Raw genomic sequence first — 16,107 nt, forward strand, 5'->3', positions numbered from 1 at the left:
TTTTTTTTAAGAAAGTACCTATAAAAGGCAGTTGGAAAACAAGCTCGAGTAGGACATTCTTGAATCTCAGTTCCCATGTCTTCAGCTCACTACTATACCCGTTTGTGTAGGTCAGGCCTGGATTTTGGAACGAGCCTCTCTCCCAGAAAGGAAATCTGCCAACCCTCGAAGGCAGCCCAAAGTGGAAACTAAAGGCACACAAAATGCACATAGGTCAGTATCAGGCATGAGGCTGCCTTAGTGTGTGCATCGGCTGGCCTGCTGCCCCTGGCAAGGCTCACAACTAAGAGGACAGGAACCTTTATGGTGCCCATGACAGTTCCTCTATGTTAATGAAGCCACAGAGTGGGACACCTGAGGGGTAACTCTAAGCTGGCCCTAACCCGCCACCCTCCTGAGTAGGGAGACCTGGTGGCTCTGAGGCATAGCCTTCCTCCATAGGAACTGGCTCAGAAAGAGATATTGCCCTTCTAGCCAAATAATTCGTGAAGGTGGCACTCAGTCATATACTGTTTTCAGTTATAAATAGTTGAAGAAGTGACAATAGGTGGTAAATTTGGGGGAAACCAATTGACTGGTAGATTAAAGACAGCTTAATTGTATATTGATGCAGTTCGTCACCCTTTTCAGGGGACTTCATTCAAGCTTTGTTTAAGCATCATTTCTAATTAAGGCTTAAATGGAGAAACTACTGTTTTGTAGTTACCTGAGATTTTTCAGTTCTAAAAAAACAACAAAAAAAAACACATTAAAAAAATCCCCCCAAGTAACCAGCAGTCAGTATGATCATTATGGAAGAGAATTTAGATGGCGATATATTTACAATCAAGGAAAAATCAGCCAATTGTAGTAAATGAAACATCGTTTCCATTTGGAATGGCCTGGAGTAAGTAGACATCCAATGTCTACACTTAAACATTCATCTTGGATTTGGGAATCTGACTTGACCACCTGAAGTTTGAGAAAACAGTCTAAATTCTGGGTTCCATAACTTTTCACCTGACAGCTGGTGGCGCCAAACCCCATCCCCAATTACCTAGGTCATCTTTAAGGTCAATGTCAGCATTGGTAGGATTGATTATGGCCTCCACCTCAAAGCCGGCTAAATTACTGATTTCACTGTGAATAAGGTTCAGCTGAAAAGAAAAGCATGAGGTGGGAAATAACAGGACAGCTGGGAAGTCACAGAGAAGTGAGCCTTGGGATACAGATGAGGGCAGTGAACACTCCAAGTGCACTGAGCTCAAAAGGGAACAGGGAGTTACTGGCTAAAGTATATCCACTTTTAACAGAAGACTAAATGTCAGGATGCTCATAGGAAGTAAGCTAGGCTGGGGGTCTAGAATCCGTTAGTTGATGCTTGGGGCAAAAGAGAGGCATAAGCCACATGGGACTGGTGGATCCACTTCCCTTTAAAGGAACTTGTGACCTGGGGGCCAAAGAAAAGCAGCTGTCAGGACCTTCAGTCAGAGTGCTCACTGTTGGGGCAGGGGTGCTATATGTGACTGTCCTCTTTGAGCACTGGGATGGTGCGGAAGTTGCAGCTGGTTTGGGCAAACCCCTACTGGCCATGGGTCTTTAAGGCTGTCACTAGCACCATGACTACTGGCTGGCTGGCTCCCTGCCCTGCTTAGGGGTGCCAAGGAGCAAGAGTGGTCTGTTGCTCAGTAACAGCTAATTTTACATGTTATTAGTCATGTAATGCTGAAGTTCTGATGAAACCCAGGAAGAGAAATAGCAGTTGTCTAGTGAGACGATGTCTTTTAAGTGTTTTTCTCCTTGTTGGTGAGGTTACTCTGATGCCTAATGGGTCAAGCATTTTCCTTTAGTGAGTTTATGAGTACCCAATGAACTGGCTTTTCCTAAAGAGCCACTGAATGTCCCCCCTCTTCACTGTTTTTCTGCTTCCATAGCAACCTTCAGTATGAGAGGAATCCTAAGTTCTAGACTTGGCTGTTGGAGGGGCAATGGGAATTTGCTGGCCCAGGGAACTACTGTCCTGGGTCCTATTCTTCCCCTTCCTGTTCTTAGGCACAAATGCCTGCAGCAAAGTACTCTGTCTCAATGGAGATGCTCACTCTTCAGTGATATAAATTCCTAACAGCTGCAGCGAAGAGCAATGCCTAAGAGCCCCCAGAGGAGCTGGTGCCCCAGACGACTGAGATCCAGACTGGAAGAGCTGACTGCAGCATGCAGGGCCCAGCAGGGCAGAAGCCTTTGTCCAGGCTCTCACTCCAAGGCCACTTGGCAGGGAGACTACTCTTGGCAACTGAACTCCAAGTCGCTCAATTTCTGAGGCCAAACACTTTGTTGAAAACAAAACTGAACAAAAAAACTAACATTCTAGAAGCATCCGAAATATAAACCCACATTTCCCATTCCTAGAAGCAGTCAGCAGATTCTCAAAAAAGGGATCTGATAAAATTAAAAGTCATCATCCTTTGTGAGAAAACAGGTGTAGAGATAAATTTGGTCACATGGCCAGGGAAGGACTCTGGCTAGGCCCTGTCACAAAGCAGTGGTCTGCATTTTCAGTTTAGACTCAAAGGGAAAAAAGGAACAAGTTTTCTTCCTTGGGCTTTTCAGGACCAGTGGGAAAAAGCTAACAGTGAGATGATCATGAAGAGAGACGCAGCTCCTCTGTACATAGTAAGACCTATGCGCATGGGGTACAAACGAGTCATGTATGCACGCCTGAAGAGGATGCACTGCCTAGTGGACATGTGAATAGGCCTGGTAGGGGCAGAATAGATGCTCAGTCCTACGAGGCCCCAGCCCTTACCCCCAACCCCTACCACTGTCCAGGGTCAAATCCAACTGGGTCTCTCAGCCAAAGGGGCATGTAGCTGGTAAAATAGATTTCTGGGGAACTCTGAAAATTCTCAAGTTTAGCCTGATTTTCCAGGAGAGAAGAGGGTCACTAATGATTTCAGAATTTGAATAAGGTGACCTTCTTTGCCTCATCATTGAGAAAGTGGAAAACTAAGTTTTAAACCAAAGCGCAGAGAATTTAAAATATCTGTGAAGATTGTTGGCCACTGGAATGAATGACTAAAGGGTACTGCTAGTTATAGAACAGAATGGGGTCCCACTTGGCTGTGGAGTTGGGAGAAGCAAACTTAGCCAAGTGTCCTTCAAGATCCTTTCCACCACTGGGACCTGATTATCCTAACTTCAGCTGGCTCTGCTGTCACCTCTGATGTCCATAGCACCCCTAAGTGGTTATGCCCGCGTTAACCTGTTCTCTACACATGATGTAAACTTTAGAGTATAAGCTCCTTGAGGACGAGAGTAGGTTGCCTCCTCCCCCAAGTGCCACACAATGCCTAAGACAATGCTCAGGTTTCTATAGGCACACAAATGGATTTGGAATTAAATGTCCAACATCCTGACATAATTCTGAGATGAAGGAACATCCCCCTTCCTTAAAGCAGAACTAATGGAAGTGGCAAGTCGGGAACCAGGCCCTTGGCCTGGCTTGTACCTGAGATGGCTCAGAGACAACCTGGCCATCCTGAAAAGGAGGCTGGCATCCATCACTTAGGACAGGTCAAGAGGTGGCCTGCCAATAATAGGGAAGGATCTGGTGGCTTGGAGCTACTGGATGGACAACCAGGCTGCCTTGATATGACCTACTTGGCTACAGGATAGTACGATCCTATTTTTTAAAAATATGATATGAACAGAAATTCAATTTTAGGAAATGAAAGTTATTATTAAAGATTATCCGAAGGACTTGCTTAGTCTGGTCTGTAATTGTCAAATTTTGGTGTCTCTCATTCCCTCCTACTAGACAGGTAGAGAAAGGACTGGCCAGTCTTATTTCCCTGTGCTAGTCACATGAAATGCAACTCTTTTCCTGTACTCAGTCTACTTCAGCTAAAGAGGATGGAAAAGGCAGTGTCCTCCATGACACTGATTCTAAATCCCTCCTGGAGAGTCGTGTTCTCTCTGTGGCCTATCCTCCTGCCCTCACCTCTGGGATGAAGACTCCTTTATCTGTACTATGCTGCCCACCCCGATTCCCCCAGAAGCCTCAGGCATGGTGGTGGTACATGGTGGGTTTCAGGTCAGAACATGTCACATAAAGATAAGAACACATGTGGACACTGCTGGAGGCCCAGGAGCTGAGTCATCACTCTTGGTGGCTTCATTAGCTTCCTAAACTGTCGCAGACACCAATCATCAGCCACAGGATGGAAAAGGGGTAATGGCCTTTCTCACAGCTGCTTCAAGAGCCCCTTCTCTCCTTACGGTTTTCCAGCCCCAGGACTAATGTGTCTGGATCTGAGGGAGAAAACCCATGGGACCACATCCCTGCCTTTGGTGGCCTGCAGGGCTGTGGCTGCTGGAGGGCTACAAATACAATCCAGACAGCCAGGGAGGTGTGAAGCCTCACTCATACCCTCCTTACGCTGCCTTCCCAACTGCCTCAAATACCACTGACCCTATGAAATTTACTACTTCTGCACAGATTTATAGAAATACACATTGGCAGTGGGTTTTTATTTTTGTGTTTTGGAAATAAAACCACTGGGTTTTCAAATCTCTGAAAAGGGGCTGTGATATCTGATAAACCACAAAGCAAAAACATTTAGTCAGTTCAGAGTCGCAGCACTGTTTCCTCTTTGAAAATAATTCAACAGTGTGTGTGAACATTGGGTAAAATCATCGAGTAATGAGGGTGATTATTCCTGGACTTCAGTATGTGAAATACATCAACCACCACCACCAGATCCCATGCTCCTAAGCCCGGGCCGCTTTCCTCTGTGAGTAGCTTAGCAACCAGGCCTTATGCGGCTACAGGGAACACTTCTCTTCTTTCACTTCTCTCCACCCTAGCTTGTTTGCAATATTCAAGCCTCAGTTTCATTGTCACAGGTGGAAAAATAAGACTCATAGAGCACGGGGTACCATACAGTCATCGTCCTAAAGTACCATTCTGAAACATTTCCTAAAATCCAAGTCACAATGTTCTTTGTGTAAAAAATTCATATGTGTCAGTTTGACTCTTGCCCCTTTTGCACTACATGCCATGACTTTTACCTGCCAGTAATATCTGATAAAGGGCCGGAAAAAATTGCTTCAAAATAATGCTCCAAACTATAAATACTTGGTCCCTCTGCTGCACACTGCTTTCTAATACTGGTGCCCAGGCTGACCACATTTGGGGGAACACAGTTTACTAAAGGGCATCTGCAGTGCTAGAACTGGGGGTCCCTCGTCCTGGATGTGGAAATATTGGGTCATTAAGCTGTAAGCACATTTAACACGAAGGACAGTGTCATGGCCACTTGGTGTTTTGTTCTCATGGCTGACATTTAATTGCATGCTATGGAAAAAAAGGTCATGGTCTGTCTGGTTCTGCCCTCAGCCCCTTCTCTTATAGTTGATCACTCTATACCGGGTTTCAGCTCAACTAATCCTTTCAGATTCTCCCTCCAAAAGTCGAGACATCAAACAGGCACATTAGTGTCATTTATCAAACCCACTTCTTCTATTTCCTCTGTCATGAATAGTATTAGATGACATATCTGTAAATGATTACAGAGTATCAATACTTCTCTGTAGCCCTTTCCTCCCCAGCATTAGCTGGATTTGTACTTTCTGGTACTTTCATGCCTGTGGCACCTGGTCTTGAGGTCTGAGATCAGGTGTGCCCAAAATAGAGAACGTGCTGCTTGGTTGCAGAGGAGCTAGCAAGGTATCTGCAGTCTTTGTGGACTCCCTTCCAGAGCCCAAGTGCAGCAGAGCTCAGACAAGGCCCTGATCCAAGATCAAGAAGGGCAAGAAGGGCATCTCCATTGTAGAGCTGAGTGCTGCTATTTTGGAAATGTTTGAGTTTATCCACCAAAGGATGTGAGGAGTTCTGACCCAAGGCTGGCTTCAGAGTAGCCAGCAGCGGGGAACAAGAAGGATATTGGGAAGGGAAAGGACAGGGTCAGGGCGCCCAAGGGTAAGGTGGGGGAAGGAGTGAGGGAGAGGGTGGCCCCAGAGACTGAAGTGTCCTACCTGCTGAACAGGCTTTCAAGTCCTAGCTAATTGTCTGAATTAGGGATCTAAAGCACAGAGGAGCTAGTCCCAACTAGCAGGCGTTTCACACTTTCATTTAAACCGAAGCAATTTGGATGACAGGTCACATTAACTTTCAATATATTCCCCAAAGGACACGTTAAAGGGTATACACAGAGACCCAGGTGGCTGCCTTCACTGCTGAGCTGGAATTTTTTAAACAAATAAAAAAAAAATACTTTAAACAAAAACTGTCAAAAGCCCCAGACCTTAAGATGACAACTAGTGCTGCTTATTTTCCTTAGAAAAATGCATACAAAATACAGATAGTGTTTATAAGATGTAAATTGTAATGGTTATTTGCTGGAACACAGAGTCCACCACAGAAATTACATCATGAGAGCCTGCCCCAGTGACAAGAAGGGGGAGAGGAGGAGGAGCACTTGCGATGACGTGAGCAGGACTGTGTCACTGAGACGCAAAAGAAAGCTGACAATGAGGCTCTAAAAATGATGCAACTTCAGAACCAAGTTGTTAACCACATTCCAACTAGACACCATTTACATGGAAGGTCAAATTCATGACTTTAATTTTTTTAAATATAAGATTAAAATTTAAATTAAAGGAAGTTTAAATTCCTCTTTCTCCATCCCAATTTTAGTGTTAATAGAGAAAGATTAACTTTCACTCTCAGGTCTTAAAAGCCTTTGCATCATTTTTATTTTCAACAAAAGTGAATTATCTTTTACAAAACCATGGCGTCCTGGCAAAGTTGCATCACTGGGGTAGCTGAAAATATATTGCCCATGGTTAACAAAACCAAACGACTGGCTCGAAGAGTTGCCAGGCAGCTCAGCGCATCCTTATGTACATCCAGAAACAATCCCACCCCCTGGGTCAGGGGCTCTATCTTCAGCGCCCGCCAGGAGTGAGCTGCCCACTGGATCTTTCTTTTTCCAGGACCCAGTTTTAACTTGTCTTTCCGGCCACAGCTATATGATGACCAGGTTATCCCAGATAACAGCTCCTTCCGAAGACTAACTGGGGTGTACCAACCCCCCACAGGAGCCTTTCCCTCTTCTTTACCATTACCTCCTCTTCCTACCTGCCAGTCTCCCCTCAGCGCTCCTGCCATGGCCTTCCCTGAGGCCCCTCCTAAAGCCACCCCTACCCCCTTTCTCCGCCCACACTCATGAGGTCCGTACTGCTCTTTCCCAGGCCCGCGAGCTGACCAAGGCTGCACATTTGCCTACCTTCTGGCCCAGGAAGAGGCTCTTGGTGGAGAGGACTGTGAAGCCGTCGGCGGGCGTGCCCTCGGTCGTACTGTCGGCACTGGCTGCCTTGCTGACTTCTCCCTGCTTCTTCTTGCACAAACAAAGGAGTCAGAATGTGGCCCACACCGGCAAAGACCCCAGGAACCTAGGCTTTTCTAATAGGAAGCAGCTCAGAGGCCTTGCCCATAATACTCAAGAGAAAACAGGGAACTAAACCCCAAGCACTTTTCAGCTTTTCTCAAAGTGGGGGCTGTGGCTTATTTTGAAGTACAAGAGTTCTACGAAGAACATTAAACTGTACTTCAACACTTGATAATATTTTTTAAAAAGCTATTTAAAGGCAAAATTTTACAACAATAATTTAGAACACAACCATTTTCATAAATTTAGACCCAGTAAATGTCTCTTAATTAAGGGTCTTTACTTCCTAGATATCTGTACAGTATTCAAATTTGAGGAGGAAAAACAGTTTTAGGTTATTAGTTCTTCTAACCTCCCCACCCCAGCCCAGAAAGTAAGACTCACTGGCTTTCCTTCACTAAAACCAGCATTAGAGAAGGATCCACATGGTGGCTCTTGGGGAACCCATCTGTCCCCTGGAGACTCACCCTGCCCCTTTGGTAGGCATGGATCTTGGCATGCTCTTGGGCCTCTAACCAACATCACTGGGAATAAAATATATGTACCCTGGGGTTCCCAAGAGTTTTCCAAGGGGTATGGTGCATGGATGGGTTTAATCAGTCTCCAGATCCTCAACTTTCTGATGTACTTTTTCCTAAAACTGCCCTGCCCTAAGAGTGACCTACACCTGTGGTCACGGTTTCATGCTGGGTCTCCTTGCACAACCACCCGTCTCCCACTTTCCAGAGTAAATATTCGAATGATGCACCACTAAAAAAGCAAAGCATGACTTTCTCAGTCTTTTATACATTTCTGTTAAGGACAAGGGATGTATTAAAAATTGATATTTTAAGTTATTTGGAGATTTTCTGCAGATATACTGTAGAGTGAGGATAGTGGGAATAATGGCAATTTTTTTGGTTTAGACACTAAACCTTTTCCTTCCCCCAATTATCCTGAGGGAGGGTTCAGTGGGAGTAAATGAAGAAAGTAGGACTTCCCCACTATAGTCACAGCCAGTCCTCACAACCCTTCAGACAAGAGTCAGTCCTACACACTGACATGCCAACAGCACTCAAGGCTCAACTACAACAGAAAGGCACACACAATCCACACAAGGGACAGCCCTAGAGCACCCAGATCAGGTAAACAGCAAGACTGCGCCACTGAGCCCCACAAAACACCCACTACACAAAGCCACTCTGTCAAGACTGAGAAATATTGCTAGGCAACCTAATATGTAGAAATAAACACAGGGAGTCAACCAATGAGGAGACAAAGAAACATGTACTAAATGAAAGAATGGAACAAGACACATTGAGACAAATAAAAATTAAAACACAACCACCCAAAATCTATGGGACACAGCCAAAGCAGTTCGAGGAGGGAAATTTATAACAACACAGGCCTACCTCAAGAAACAAGAGAAATTTTAAATAAACAATCTAGCCTTACACCTAAGGGAACCAGAAAAAGAACAGGAAACAAAGCCCAACGTGAGTAGAAGAAAGGAAATAATAACGATCAGAGCAGAAATATATGAAATAGAGTCTAAAAAAATAGAAAAGACCGATAAAACCAAGGGTTGGTCCTTTGAAAAGATAAACACAACCGGTAAAACTTTAGCCAGATTCATCAAAAATGAGAGAACCCAAATAAAATCAGAAGTGGAAGAGAATAATAACTAAAAACACAGGGAAAAAAAGGTTTAATAAAAAATACTACAAACAATTATATGCCAATAAATTATACAACCTGGAAAAAATGGATAAATTCCTAGAAACACACACTCTTCCAAGGATAAATCAGGAAGGAACAGAAAATCTGGACAGACTGATAATTGCTAATGAAATTTAATCAGTAATCAAAAAACTCACAACAAACAAAAGCACTGGACCAGGTGGCTTCACAGGTGAATTCCACCAAACATTTAAAGAAGAATTAATACTAATACTTTTCAAATTATTCCAAAAAACTGAAAAGGAAGAAAGGCTCCTAAACTCATGAGACCAGCATTACCCTGATACCAAAACCAGTCAAAGACATTACAAAAAAAAGAAAATTATAGGTCAATATCCCCAATGAACATAGATGCAAAAATTCTCAATAAAATATTAGCAAATCGAATCCAGTATCACATTTAAAAAATCATACACCATCATCAAGTGGGATTTATTCCTGGGAAGCGATGTTGGTTAAATATCTGCAAATCAATTAACGTGATACACCACATAAATAAAGGATAAAAATCATATGATTATATCAATAGATGCAGAAAGGGCATTTGAAAAAAATCCAACATCGATTTATAATAAAAACTATCAGCAAAATGGGGAATAGAAGGAATATACTTCAACATAATAAGGGCCATATATGACAAACCTACAGCTAACATCATACTCAATAATGAAAAGCTAAAAGCTTTTCCTCTAAGATTAGGAATAAGACAATGATGCCCACTTTCACTTTATTCAACCCAGTATTGTAAGTTCTAGCCACAGCAATCAGATGAGGAAAAAAAAGGCATCTGAATTAGAAAGAAGTAAAACTGTCATTATTTGCAGATAACATGACATTATATAGAGAGAAGCCTAAAGAGTACACTAAAAAGACATTAGAATAAATTAATTCAGTAAAATAGCAGGATAAAAAAATTAACATTCAGAAATCGGTTGCATTTTAATACACCAATAAACTATCCAAAAGAGAAATTAAGAAAACAATCCTATTTACAATTATATCTAAAAGAATAAAATACCCAGGAACAAATTTAACAAAGGAGGTAAAAGACCTATACTCAAAAAATAAGACACTGAAGAAAGAAATTGAAGATACAATTAAATGGAGGGATATACTGTGCTCATGAGTAGGAAGAGTTAACATCTTAAAATATCCATACTACCCAAAACAATCTACAGATTCAATGCAATCTCAATCAAAATACCAATTTTTGACAGAACTAGAACATTTTTCACAGAACTAGAACAAATAATCCTAAAATTTATGTAGAACCACGAAAGACCCTGAATAGCCACAGCAATCTTGAAAAATAAGGACAAAGGTTAGAGGCATCCTTGTTTTCAAACTATATTCCAAAGCTACAGTAATCAAAACAGCATAGTACTGGCATAACAGCAGACGCAAAAATCAATGGAACAGAATAAAGAACCCAGAAATAAACCCACATCTATACGATCAATTAATCTATGACAAAGGAGGCAAGAGTATACAAGGAGTTAAAAACAGTCTCTTCATTAAATGGTGTTGGGAAAACTGGATAGACACATGCGAAATAATGAAATAGATCACTTTATTGCACTATTTATAAGAATAAAAACAAAATAAATTAAAGACAAATGTAAGCCCATAAAACTCCTAGAAGAAAACATACAGAGTACTCTTTGACATTGCTCTTAGTAATATTTTTGTGGATATGTCTCCTTGGGCAAGGGAAAGAAAAGAAGAAAATAAGCAAATGAGATTATATCAAACTAAAAAGTTTTTGCACAGTGAAGGAAACTATCAAAATGAAAATAAAAGCTACTGAATGGGAGAAGATATTCACCAATGATACACCTGATACACCTGATCAAAATATATAACTCATACAACTTAAAAACACAAAAATAAACAATCTGATTTAAAAATGGAGAGGACATACAGATGGCCAATAGACATATGAAAAAATGTTCGACATCACCAATTCTCAGAGAAATGCAAATTAAAACCACAATGAGGTATCACTTCACACCTGTCAGAATGGTTATCATCAATAAATCAACAAACAACAAGTATTGGTGAGGATGTGGAGAAATGGGAACCCTTGTGTACTGCTGATGGGACTGTAAACTGGTGCAGCCACTATGGAAAACCATGTGGAGGGTCTTCAAAAAATAAAGTATTGAACTACCATATAACCCAGCAATTCCACTTCTGGGTATTTATCCAAAGAAATCCAAAACACTAATCACAAAAATATATATATATGCCTATTTTCACTGAAATATTATTTACAATAGCCAAAATATGGAAGAAACCTAAACATCCATCAATAGACAAATGGATAAAGAGGTGGTACATATGTACAATGGGATATTATTCAGCCATAAAAAAATAAAACCTTGCCATTTATGACAACATAGATGGACCTAGAAGATATTATTCTAAGTAAAATAAGCCAGACAGAAAGATAAATGCTATTGATTTCACTTATATGCGAAATCTAAAGAAACAAAACGAACGAACAAACAAAACAGAAAAAAGATTCATAGATACAGGGAACAAACTGATGGTTTCCAGATGAAAGGGCAGTTAGAGAAATGGGTGAAAAGGGTAAAAGATTAAGAAGTATAACTTCCAGTTTCGTAAACAGTCACAGGAATGTAAAGAACAGCAAAGGGAATATCATCAGTAATATAATAACTATGTATGGTATCAGATGGGTACTAGAGTTATTGGGGTGATCACTTCGTAAGTTATATAAATGTCTAATCACTACATTATACACCTAATATAAATATTGTATGTCAATTGTAATTGAAAAAAATTTTTAAGTAGGATATTTAAGTAGGAAATGTTACGAATGCCTTCCTGGAGGATGAATCTATACAGTAAACTCAGGGCAAAGCCTGTGCCCTATCCATTTGCCCATCTAGGATTCAAATTTACTAACACATTAACATTTTTACTTACATTGAGAAATAAGGTCTAATTTTGCTGACTGCTTTAATAATAAGGACTTCTTTGGCATTTAGGCTAACCTGAAACATTTTCCATACATTAAATGAACTAAATCTGAAGATCTAAGGTTTTAATATGGCAAAAAGCATTATATCAAGAAATATGGTAGTAGCAAAGATATATTAAACTTATAACTATTTTGGTTTTCCTAATACTTTGAGTGTATCGGATTTGAGACATGAAAGAGAAACAGGTATAATCAACAACTGCATAGTAAGTATTAGAAAAGCTTTTTTTATACACATTCCAGAAAACAAGAAAGGAAAGGCTGGATAACAAATCCTTTCGCAGGTCAGGTGTTTCTAATTCCGTGCTTTCGATAAAATTGAAGAAATATTAAAGTGAGTTGATAGATCATTAAAGAACAGATTGATGGAGTTGAGTTTAGTTAATAGTAATATACCAATGCCAGTTTCTTAGTTGTGACTGACGTACCAGGGTTATATAAGATGTTAACAAGGAAACTGGGTGTAGGACATTCAGAAACTGTCTGTATTGTCTAATTTTTCTGTAATCTAAAATGATTCTGAAATAAAACATACAGATGGCCAAGAGACAATTATTAAAACAAACTGATGGCAGATTATTATGTGATTGTTGGCATATAACTCAGAATTCAGAGGATTGAGTGATGTCGCTGTAACGAAATCTTTTCCATTCCCATTTATTTTTGTGACAAGATTTTCTAGGCACTTATACCTATAAATATAAAAATACAGGATGCTGAACCCTGTCTCATTTTAGTGTTAAGTAACATTCATTTTAGAATACTTGAGTTAATTTAAAAAATTCTATCTCCATCCAACCAGTTCCAAGAAACTTTTTTCCTTCAGTTATTAAAATGTATGAAGTATTTTTCAGTGTGATCAATTGTGTATTATTAATAAATGTGATAACTATCCAATCCTGTAGAATCCATAACATTTAATGCTTTTCTGAATTTTTTCAAAATAAATTTAAATTTATATACACTATTTTTATTGAGATCAATAGATATTACAAGCATAAAAATGTTACATTAGGATAAAATTTTGTGGGCCAAGGAAAGGGAAAAAAGGGCTCAAGGAGGAAAAGTAATGTCCATTTTCTGACTGTTATTAAAAAAACCCTTATTTTTTTAAATTATAGTATATCAAATCATCATAATATTTAAATTTCTTTGGATACATTTAAATGAGTGATGAAATAGTTTTCTTTTTAAATGTCAATATTTATTATATACCCCAAACCATACCCTTTGTAGATATTTACATTTATTATAAAAAACTTAGAATTCAATTTTGAATGTATGAGATAGATTTTAAAACTCAGGAGATATATAAGCAAAAAAGTTTAAAACCACTGCTGTACTGAGTAAACACCACGCATACAGGAGGTGCTCAGTAAACACTCAAGAATGAGATGCAGTTGATAAGTAGATAAGGATTTAGTACTTCTGCCCAAGCATACTTGGATTTTAAGAGGTGAGAAAGCCCTGACAGAATTCAGGCATCCAGGAATTGGAGCTGGTTTTATTTGGAGGAGGGGAGCCTGAGAGTTGCCCTGATATAACAAGTCAGCAGCTGCCTATGCAGCCAGGTTAACTTAACCTGTGATAATCAATACTCAGCAACACACACAGACGCACGCATGCACGCATGCATGCAGAATATTGGTCTCAGCTACCAAAAAAAAAAAAAAAAAAAAAAAAAAAAAAAAGAAGGGAATCCTGCTAGGAAGCTCAAGGAATTCCAAATAAGATGAACACAAAGAAACCCACACAAAGACACATTATAATTAAAATGTCAAAAGTTAAACACAAGGAGAGAATCTTAAAGGCAGCAAGAGAACAACTGGTTACATACAAGGAACCCACATAAGACTATAATCAGATATTTGAGCAGAAACTTTGCAGGCCAGAAGGGACTAGCACAATATATTCAAAGTGCTGAAAGTAAAATCTTTCCACCCAGAATATTCTACCATCCAGCAAAAGATGTCCTTCAAAATTGAAAAGGAGATAGTTTTCCAGATAAGCAAAAGCTAAAGGAGTCCACACCATTAAACTGGCCTTATAAAAAAATGTTAAAGAGACTTCCTTAAGCTGAAAAGGGTGCTAATTAGAAACAGGAAAATATACGAAGGTATAAATCTCACTGGTAAAGGTAAATATAGAGTAAAAGTGGTGGATTAATCACTAACAAAGCTAGTATGAAGGTAAAGCACAAAAGTAGTAAAAACAATTAGTTAAAAGAGACACAAGATTAAAAAGATGTAAAATGTGACACCAAAAACAAAATGTGGGCGGGAGGATAAAAACAGAGCTTGAGAATGCGTTCAAACTTAAGTTATCAACATATAATAGACTGTTATAAGTGGTTATATGTAAGCCTTATGGTAACCACAAAGCAAAAGTCTAGCATAGATACACAAAAGAGAAAATGGAATCTAAGCATACCACTGAAGAAAATCATCAAATCACAAAGGAAGAGAGCAAGAAAAGAAACAAAGGAACTACCAAATTGCTAGAAAATAATTGGCAAAATGGCATTAAGTGTATATATATCAATAACTACTTTAGATGTAAATGGACTAAATTCTCCAATCAAAAGAGTGGCTGAATGGATAAAAATAAGATCCATCTATCTGCTGCCTACAAGAGACTCACTACAGATTTAAGGACACACACATACTGAAAGTGAATGGATGGAAAAGATTTTCCATGCAAATGGAAACCAAAGGAAAGCTGGGGTAGCTATACTTATACCAGGAAAAATAGACTTTAAAACATAGACTGCAATAACAGACAATCAAGGGCATTACATTATGATAAAGGGATCAGTCCAACAAGAGGATATAACATTTGTAAATATGTATGCACCCAACATAGGAGCACATAAATATATAAACCAAATATTAACAGACCTAAAGGGAGAAACAGTAGGAGACATTAATACCCCATTTTTGTCAATGGATTGATTGTCCGGACAGAAAATCAATAAGGAAACATCAGCTTTAAATGGCACATTATATGAGATGGACTTAACAATTATATCAGATGAACTTAACAATTAAGTACAGAACATTCCATCCAAAAGCAACAGAATACACATTCCTCTCAAGTGCACATAAAACATTCTCCAGCATAGATTATATGTTAGGCCACAAAACAAGTCTTAAGAAGACTAAAATTATTATCAAGCATCTTTTCCGACCACAATGGTATAATACTAGAAATCGATTACAAAAAAGGAAACTGGAAAATTCACAAATATGCGGAGATTGAACAATATGCTAACCATGCATCAAAGAATAAATCAAAAGAAAAATTAAAAAATACCTTGAGAAAAATGAAAATGAAGATATAACATACCAAAACTTATCAGATGCAAGAAAAGCAGCTCTAAGGGTGAAGTTTACAGAAATAAATGCCTACATCAAGAATTAAGAAAAATCCCAAATAAACAACCTTACTTTACAACACCTCAAAAAGTAAAAAAGAACAAAGCTCAAATAGAGCAGAAGAAAGGAAATATCAGAGTGAAAATAAATAAAATAGAAACTAAAAATATAATAGAAAAGATCAATGAAACTAAGAGCTGGTATTTGAAAATATAATCAAAATTGACAAACTTTTGACTAGATTCACCAAGAAATAACGAGAACGCAAATAAAATCAGAAATGAAAGTTAAAACGGATACCACAGAAATACAAAGGATTATGAGACTACTATGAACAATTATATGCCAAAAAATTTGACAACTTAGAAGAAATGGATAAATTCCTAGAAATATACAAACTACCAAGAGGGAATTATCAAGTAACAGAAAATGTGAACAGACCAATTACTAGTAAAGAGATTGAATCGGTAATCAAAAACCTCCCAACAAACAAAAGTCTAGGACCAGATGACTTTATTAGTGAATTCTACTAAACATTTAAAGAATTAATACCTACCCTTCTCAAAATCTTCAAAAATAC

The 16,107-nt window shown here is 39.1% G+C and overlaps 1 protein-coding gene across 8 annotated transcripts in view; it reads right to left on the reverse strand.

Annotated features, from left to right (window-relative positions):
• MACROH2A1 (macroH2A.1 histone) overlaps positions 1–16,107 on the reverse strand; it is a 73,258-nt gene that overhangs the window by 16,699 nt on the left and 40,452 nt on the right. For 3 of the 8 annotated variants that reach the window (XM_039836076.1, XM_039836070.1, XM_039836074.1), the window contains exon 5: positions 7,266–7,373. In XM_039836076.1, the coding sequence (XP_039692010.1) occupies positions 7,266–7,373 (108 nt within the window). Of the gene's footprint in view, positions 1–1,036; positions 1,137–7,265; positions 7,377–16,107 lie in introns of all 8 variants that reach the window. The other 5 variants (XM_039836075.1, XM_039836069.1, XM_039836073.1 and 2 more) reach the window with 3 other exon arrangements.

The sequence above is a fragment of the Pteropus medius genome, unplaced genomic scaffold (assembly GCF_902729225.1).
Source record: "Pteropus medius unplaced genomic scaffold, Ma_sr-lr_union100, whole genome shotgun sequence".
NCBI classification, from domain to species: Eukaryota; Metazoa; Chordata; class Mammalia; order Chiroptera; family Pteropodidae; genus Pteropus; species Pteropus medius.